Raw genomic sequence first — 8,971 nt, 5'->3', positions numbered from 1 at the left:
CTTCCTCTACCGGTAGTCCTAGTATGCACCCCAAATGGCACCCTAATGTGCCCTGGGCATAAGTAATGCATTATGTGGGGAATAGGGTGCCATTTGTGCCGCAGTGTTAATTAATTTTGTCTCGATGAAACTGAACATTGCTCACAGGGGGAAGTAGAGTGTCAAAGGGGACCAATTTAACCATGGAGGGGGAACATTTGACATATCTACCTCCTGGTCAGAGTCCTCTGAGGAGGTTTCAGGAAGGATTATCTCTTCTGTGATACTCTGACACTGTGTGCAAAGCTGTTATCAAGGCAAAGGGTGGCTACTTTGAAGAATCTCAAATATAAAATATATTTAGCTAACTACATGATTCCATATATGTTATTTCATAGTTTTAATGTCTTCACTATCATTCTACAATGTAGAAAATAGTCTAAATAAAGAAGAAATCCTGTTGTGAATAGGTCCAAACTTTTGACTGGTACTGTACAGTCGTGGCCAAAAGTTTTGAGGATGACACAAATATTCATTTTCACAAAGTCTGCTGCCTCAGTTTGTATGATGGCAATTTGCATATACTCCAGAATGTTATGAAGAGTGATCAGATGAACTGAAATGAATTGCAAAGTCCCTCTTTGCCATGCAAATGAACTGAATCCCCCAAAAACGAAGCCACTTCTCTCCAGGAAAAACATCAGGGACAGACTGATATTCTGCAAAAGGTACAGGGATTGGACTGCTGAGGACTGGGGTAAAGTCATTTTCTCTGGTGAATCCTGAGACCATTCGTGTGTGGGGTTGCTTCTCAGCCAAGGGAGTGGGCTCACTCACAATTTGCCTAAGAACACAGCCATGTTTAAAGAATGGTACCAACACATCCCCGAGAGCAACTTCTCCCAACCATCCAGGAACAGTTTGGTGATGAACAATGCCTTTTTCCAGCATGATGGAGCACCTTGCCATAAGGCAAAAGTGATAACTAAGTGGCTCGGGGAACAAAACATCGATATTTTGGGTCCATGGCCAGGAAACTCCCCAGACCTTAATCCCATTGAGAACTTGTGGTCAATCCTCAAGAGGCGGGTGGACAAACAAAAACCCACAAATTCTGACAAACTCCAAGCATTGATTATGCAAGAATGGGCTGCCATCAGTCAGGATGTGGCCCAGAAGTTAATTGACAGCGTGCCAGGGCGGATTGCAGAGGTCTTGAAAAAGAAGGGTCAACACTGCAAATATTGACTCTTTGCATCAACTTCATGTAATTGTCAATAAAAGCCTTTGACACTTACGAAATGTTTGTAATTATACTTCAATATTCCATAGTAACATCTGACAAAAATATCTAAAGACACTGAAGCAGCAAACTTTGTGTAAATTAATATTTGTGTCATTCTCAAAACTTTTGGCCACCACTGTATATAGAAAGCAGTGGCGGTAGGTGCCGTATAAGATGAGGGAGGATTATGATTCTAAATAAAAGGAAGATGTCGTTCTATCACGCTGCGCCTTGGTCCTCTATACAAAGTTACGACGATCGTGACATATGAACATGGCCTTATTTCTGTTACAGCATATTGGTTGACTGTCGTTCATATTTCATTCACCCAGCTCAATATAACATCGCTAAGTTTAGGCTACTACATGATACTCTAATTTTCCCTGTACCTATCATGAGGTTGCTACATGTCACGTTCCTGACCTTATTTCCTTTGTTCTGTATTGTTTAGTTGGTCAGGACGTGAGCTGGGTGGGCATTCTATGTTATGTGTTTCTATGTTGGGTTCATTGTCAACTAGCCTGATATGGTTCTCAATCAGGGGCAGGTGTTTTACGTTTCCTCTGATTGAGAACCATATTAAGGTAGGCTGTTCTCACTGTTTGTTTGTGGGTGATTGTTGCTGTGTCTGTGTTTGTTCGCCACACGGTACTGTTTCGTTCGTTTGTTCCTGTTCGTGCGTTCATGTTTTATATGTTCTCAAGTTCAGGTCTGTTCACGTCGTTTATTGTTTTGTAATTTGTTCAAGTGTTTTCTCGTTTTCGTTTAAATAAAAGATAGTATGTATTCAAACCACGCTGCATTTTGGTCCGATCTTTGCTCCTCTTCAGACGGAGGAAGACGAGCGTTACACTACAACCTAGCCTATGAATGAAAGTTTACAACGTAAGTGCACAGGTCAAGGGAATTTGGAGTAATCAAGGTGACAGTGACATATTCAATACCGCCTTGCACACTTTTGCCTGCATCTAGCTGATCTAGGGTGTAATCATTAATCCAGTTGCAAACAATAGTTTGTTCCGTTTGCTTCCATTTAAGAAACGTTTTTCAACAGAATCGGCACAATGTATACACCCCTGATCAAATGCTAATAAAGTTCACTGCCATACCAGACACATACAAACAGCTCCTTGTGTATCTCACCTTTTCCCTTTGCTTGTGGACTTCAGTGCACAACACATCAGCTATGTGACCAGGAGAAAAAAAAAGTTTCCAAGCCAAACCTGCTAACCGCTACACACAGCCTCCATCGTTGTCACGTCATAGTCAACAAAGCTACTAGAATTAACTGGGGTTAGTAAACCCGGTACAATCATGCAATACAGTGTAGTTAAGTGGAGCGACACAGGGGAACTCAAGAGCAGACTCAGATGAGGAAACAGGGATGAATGAACCAAAATATTTATTGTTACACAGGGAGATATGGTGTGCAGAAGCTCGGACGAGTTGCAGAAAAACCAGATGTGGAGACTGAGGTTGGAGTTAGCTGAGTAGAACAGGGTAAACAGGTCCTGAGGTGAATCCAAGGTAGTGGTGGTGAATAAAATCCAGAGCAATATAGTCGGGTGGTGAGATGTGGAACAGGAGACAGGAGCCAGAGACAGAGCGGTAAACTGCAATGAGAGGATAAACGGTGTCAGGCAGAGTAACAGGATCTTAAATAATCATAAATGGCTAGAATCATGAACTGACTGAGCAGAGATTACAATCTGGCAGAGGGGAAGTGGCAGAACTGAGTATTTGTAGAGGTCTTTATTATGGAACGAGTTCCAGCTGGTAGGGATCTGCTCTGACTCCAGCACACCTGTCTCCAACCACACAATCACACAGAGAGGGAGAGGGAGAGAGAGAGAGTGTACAGGGGGAGTAACTGCAGGTCAAGAAGACACCGGATGAACACCAGAGGGCGTAGCAGGAGCAGATGTGACAGTAGTCCGCAGCAATCGGTTTAGCAGTTACACCTGTGGCTCCGGTTGCAAAAATTCATTAAACCAAAAGCTTACCTTACCTTAAATGCAGCCAGCTAGCTAACATAGCATCTCTCTCTGTTTGAGCTGGGTGTTTGTGTAGGCTAAACTAGCTAGCTGCATTTGACACTAGCTAAGTGAAAGTTAAAGTAAAAAAAGATATACTATGAAATATAGCTTTCTCTCTCTCTCTCTCTCTCTCTCACTTTCTCTCTCCCTCAATCTATTGCTTCAGCGCAGTGCATGCTGACATGGTCGCCAGGTGTACGGTGTTTCCTCCAACACATTGGTGCGGCTGGCTACCGGGTTAAGTGGGCATTGTGTCAAAGAAGCAGTGCGGCTTGTTTGGGTTGTGTTTGCTTCACCTTCATTTAGGAAGAAATACATTTGTTCAAAACTGTTCAACTATTGTCTTTCTCTCTTTTTGAGTCAACTACTCACCTCATTTTATGCACTGCAGAGCTATGTAGCTGTAGCTTATGCTTTCAGTACTAGATTAATTATCTGATAATTTGATCAGATGGACAACATGTCAGTTCATGCTGCAAGAGGTTGGAGGAAGTCCTCCGGAAGTTGTCATAATTACTGTGTAAGTCTATGGAAGGGAGTGAGAATGTACCCAGAGGAGGACAGAAGCTATCTGTCCTTCGGCTACACCCTTGTGCTACCCTACAGAGTGCTGCAGAGGCTACTGTAGACCTTCATAGCAAAACAGTCTGTTTTAATAAGGGATTTCGTGACGTGAATATATTTAGTATAGTTGTATCTGAAATTCACTGAGAAGGATGGTCCTCCCCTTCCTCCTCCGAGGAGCCTCCACTGATAGAAAAAGAGTCAAGGCAACCCCAGGAAGGAAACCACGGCAACCAAAGGTCATGGGCTCACTAGGCAGGCAGGTGATAATGGTTTGTGTGTATGTTCGTGTGTGTGTGTGGTTGTGATCTGATTTGTGTGTGTGTGTGTGTGTGTGTGTGTGTGTGTGTGTGTGTGTGTGTGTGTGTGTGTGTGTGGTGTGTGATGTGGGTGCTGTGTGCTTGTGTGTGCGTGTGTGTGCTAGTGCACCCTGAGAAAGGTAAACAAATCACAACAGTGTGGCATACACTGTCTGTCTGTTGTACGTTACTCTGTGTTCAAAGAAAGGAAAAGACAGAGAGGGAAAGAGAAAGAGGGAAAGAGAGAGAGCGAGTCCCCATTTTATCATTCAATATTAATCTCTTAGTTTATTCAAACTCAATTCAATAATGAACATCGGCAACAGGCCCATTAATCAACCATATCAGACCAGACGACGGTAGACCAGACTATTATGATAAAACAGAAAGACAAGAGATACAGTATCTTCTGTAATAACTCTAAGGAGATACCAGGATTAGTCTAAAAAGGAGGAAATAATTTAGTCAAAACAGAAAATGGAGGGACAATGTTTCTGATTGCCAAAGCAAAAATTAAATATATGTTATCGAGAATATGAAGCTGATGAAGCTTATTCCTGGGCACTTTCAATTAAGATTTTCCATATACTTTTTATTTCAGTTGGAGGTTTAATCTGAGTCTGGGATATCATCCCTTGATGTTTTCTGTATAAAACTCAGACAGAAACAGAGATCTTGTCCCTGAGGACAGTGCCTTGAATTACAATAAATTGATGCCCCTAAAGATCACTTTCAATGGCTCTGACTTTATAAACTCAAGATGAGTCTTGAGTCTTAAGTGTGATAACTGCAGGTCCAGCTAGTACTGTTGGCATGGCTAATGCTGAGCAATATGCAGAGACAGGTAAGAAATCATCGCCAGCTCCCTCCCTCAGACACCAGGAGGAAATTAAAACACGTCACCCTCAGGCAGTGTTTTAGCTGGCTCACGGTCTGTTTTAACAGGCTCAGTCTGTTCTGGTCTCTGTCTGAGTTGTGGTGCTACAAGCCTGGTGCCTCACTGGATGGACAGGCACTATAACCTGGTGGTCCTGTGTGTGCTATTAGCCAACTCCTCTCTGTGTTCCAATTGCCTTACCAAAGATGCCTTTGTGTATGCTTCGACGATGATAGAAGAGTTGGCTACAACCCATAGCCTTCAGTATGGGACCAGGCTAAACAGGGACATTCTTGTCTGAGTATTTTGATTGTCAAGGGACAGCTGATCCAATCACTAAAGGGCAAACGCAAATGTTCAATGTTCATGTAGTCACGCATTGATGTCAGTGTTAGACTAAGTGGAAGTCAGGATTCACCTTGGGACCCAGTGTCTAACCCAACCCCTCTGGAGAGACAGTACTTCTCTGTATCTTTTGAAGTCCTTCTTTGAATTTCTCCAAGTTCACATCTGAGACAGTAGTTATATTGCACTCTTCAATAATATATCAAACCCTCTTATACTGGTCCATGGAGCCACATATGTCTGAGCAGTTTCAATGTGTACAGTAAGTTGACCCATAGGCTAAATTACCACGGGAATGGGGGGACATGTTAGAACAGGTCAATTCGTCCCCCCCAATAATTTCTTCAAAATGGTTGGGGGCCCCCTGGAGTATCGGGGGGTCCCCAGATAGCATAGGAACACGTCATAAGCAACGTCAAAATGTGTAGAATTGCATGAAATTAGCATTAACGGTCGACTTTGGGCACGAAAAACAGTCCAACTGGGCGTATTCCATCAACAGAATGGTGTGGGCGTATTCCATCAACAGAATGGTGTGGGCGTATTCCATCAACAGAATGGTTTGCGTGTATACCGGTCATAAATAAAAGTGCAGCTGGGAGAGTGGGGGTGTAGCTGGGAGAGTGGGGGTGTAGCTGCGGATAGTGGGGGTGTAGCTGGAGTTGTGGTGTGTAGCTGGAGAGTGGGGGTGTAGCTGGGAGAGTGGGGGTGTAGCTGGGAGTGGGGGTGTAGCTGGGAGTGTGGGGGTGTAGCTGGGAGAGTGGGGGTGTAGCTGGAGAGTGGGGGTGTAGCTGGGGAGTGTGGGGGGTAGCTGGGAGTGTGGGATGTGTAGCTGGGAGAGTGGGGTGTAGCTGGGAGTGTGGGTGTAGCTGGGAGAGTGTGGGGTGTAGGCGTGGCGAAAGAGTGGGGGTGTAGCTGGGAGAGTGGGGTGTAGCTGGGAGAGTGGGGGTGTAGCTGGGAGTGTGGGGGTGTACTGGGAGTGTGGGGTGTAGCTGGGAGAGTGGGGGTAGCTGGGAGTGTGCGGGTGTAGCTGGGAGAGTGGGGGTGTAGCTGGGAGTGTGGGGGTGTAGCTGGGAGTGTGGTGTAGCTGGGTGAGTGGGGGTGTAGCTGGGAGTGTGGGGTGTAGCTGGGAGATGGGGTGTAGCTGGAGAGTGGGGTGTTAGCTGGGAGAGTGGGGTGTAGCTGGGAGAGTAGGGGTGTAGCTGGGAGGGTGGGGGTGTAGCTGGGATGAGTGGGGGTTAGCTGGGAGAGTGGGGGTGTAGCTGGAGAGAGTAGCTGGGCGAGTGTGGCGGTGTAGCTGGGTGAGCGGATGATGGGGTGTAGCTGGGTGAGTTAGCTGGTAGAGTAGCTGGGAGAGTTGGGGTGTACCTGGGATAGTGGGGGTGTAGCTGGGAGTGTGGGGGTGTAGCTAGGGGTGTAGCTGGGAGAGTGGGGGTGTAGCTGGGAGAGTAGCTGGGAGAGTAGGGGTGTAGCTGGGAGTGTGGTGGTGTAGCTGGGAGAGTTAGGGGATGGTCGGGCGACAGCTCGGAGGAGGTGGTTGGTGGGGAGAGGTTGCAGGAGTTGAGGAGTGTTGCCAGAGACCATGAGATATTACTCTGGGTCTACCTTGAGTTTAAAAATAGATCTAATTTAGGATCAAATTTTAGTCTGTGTCAGTTTATAATTCAGAAGACAATTCAGAACAGTTGGGCATCCATCCTATCCCAGCCTTAAATACAGACGGATGGAAGGATGGAGGGAGGGAGGGGAGAGCCATTGAACAGATTTAGCCGTGGTGTCGAGGGGAAGAAAGAAGCGAGGAATTGCTTTGAGACAGATAGAAGCACTCATGTATGGCAGTCACCGTTTGTTCATCTGTGCTTTTAGCAAACCGTTGATAAGCCGCCTCTAGTCTCAACTTCAAACACTGTTTGTCTGTTTCAATTTAGCCCTGATTTTCTCCCTGTCAGTGTGTGTGTGTGTGTGTGTGTGTGTGTGTGCGTGTGTGTGCGTGTGTCTATTCTGAACATGCCTTTATCATGATCTGTCATACCTTGCATTTAAAGATGGAATTCATAGTAGGGGGAAACAGCGCCACTGACCTCCCCACCATTGATATTGTTTTTGTTGCCTAGCGACGGAGCAACATGCAGCATGGTTAAAAAAAATGCCAGTACATATCGTGCTCTTCTATCGCGGTCAGAGGGGGAAAAACTGTGTTGGTTGTTTGCAGTAACTTATTTGTTGTTGTAATATCGCAAACGGACATGGCTGTTTCACCATTAAGGATTCCAGTTTTAAGGACAAAAGCAAATTAACATACTGTATGAATACTGAAGCTCATTATTCAAAGAGAAACATTTTGTTTAGCTAAAACGTGAACGAGTCATTGATGAAGCACTGTAGGTTGCATGTTGTGTGAAAATGTTATCAGCATGTGGCAAATGTCCCTCTGTAAAGTGTATTGAAACCTTATGACACTTAAATAAAGTTGACTTGACAGGGATATGGGTACCCTCTCCACTCTCTCCTAGTATTGGGAAGAAAGGCTACAACATACACTACCTATAACGATATGCGCTGAAAGTCGGGAAGCAAGTTGAGTGTTGAGTTGAGTGAGTGTTTAAAAAAAAAAAAACTGACCATAATACAAAACAAGAAAAACTAACAGCACACCGACATGAAACAGAAACAGAAACAATGATGCCTGTGGAAGGAACCAAAGGGAGTGACATATATAGGGAATGTGATCAGGGAAGTGATGGAGTCCAGGTGAGTCTGACGATGCGCAGATGCGGGTAACAATGGTGACAGGCCTGCGCCATAACGAGCAGCCTGGTGACCTAGAGGCCTGAGAAGGAGCACATGGGACACTACCTTTCAAAAGTTTGTGGTCACTAGAAGTGTTCTTGTTTTCCATGAAAACATACATGAAAAGAGTTGCAAAATGAATAGGAAATATAGTCAAGACATTGACAAGGTTATAAATAATGATTTTGAATTGAAATAATAATTGTGTCCTTCAAACTTTGCTTTTGTTAAAGAATCCTCCATTTGCAGCAATTACAGCATTGCAGACCTTTGGCATTCTAGTTGTCAATTTGTTGAGATAATCTGAAGAGATTCCACCCCATGCTTCCTGAAGCACCTCCCACAAGTTGGATTGGCTTGATGGGCACTTCTTACTTACCATACAGTCAAGCTGCTCCCACAACAGCTCAATAGGGTTGAGATCCGGTGACTGTGCTGGCCACTCCATTATAGACAAAATGGAGTGATAGCCTTCCTTCTTCAAGATCCCTTTTACCCTGTACAAATCTCCCACTTTACCACCACCAAAGCACCCCCAGACCATCACATTGCCTCCACCATGCTTGACAGATGGCGTCAAGCACTCCTCCAGCATCTTTTCATTTTTTCTGCGTCTCACGAATGTTCCTTGTGATCCTAACACCTCAAACTTAGATTCGTCTGTCCATAATACCTTTTTCCAATCTTCCTCTGTCCAGTCTCTGTGTTCTTTGCCCATCTTAATCTTTTATTTTTATTGGCCAGTCTGAGATATGGCTTTTCCTTTGCAACTCTGCCTAGAAGGCCAGCATCCGGA

General features: G+C 44.9%; 1 protein-coding gene across 1 annotated transcript; it reads right to left on the bottom strand.

Moving 5' to 3' along the window:
• Positions 1–5,962: 5,962 nt before the first annotated feature.
• LOC112071278 (DNA-directed RNA polymerase II subunit RPB1-like) lies at positions 5,963–6,969 on the bottom strand. The gene is made up of 2 exons (XM_024138747.1): positions 6,754–6,969; positions 5,963–6,529 (listed from the first exon to the last, which is right to left on the bottom strand). Exons 1-2 carry the CDS (start codon positions 6,967–6,969, stop codon positions 5,963–5,965), a joined length of 783 nt encoding a protein of 260 aa, XP_023994515.1.
• Between the last annotated feature and the right edge of the window lie 2,002 nt (positions 6,970–8,971).

This window comes from Salvelinus sp. IW2-2015, unplaced genomic scaffold (genome assembly GCF_002910315.2).
Source record: "Salvelinus sp. IW2-2015 unplaced genomic scaffold, ASM291031v2 Un_scaffold1567, whole genome shotgun sequence".
Taxonomy (NCBI): Eukaryota; Metazoa; Chordata; class Actinopteri; order Salmoniformes; family Salmonidae; genus Salvelinus; species Salvelinus sp. IW2-2015.
The sequence above is the reverse complement of the archived record's forward strand: the minus strand, read 5'-3'. Positions and strand labels throughout refer to the sequence as shown.

Bases quoted from the DNA above. Each gene is read 5' to 3' on its own strand.
- LOC112071278 (XM_024138747.1), bottom strand. From the start codon at position 6,969: ATGGTCTCTGGCAACACTCCTCAACTCCTGCAACCTCTCCCCACCAAC. The intron at 6,530-6,753 runs GTACACCCCAAC...CCCACTCTCCAG, and splicing joins CTACACCCCCACTATCCCAG to CTACACCCCATCTCCCAGCT.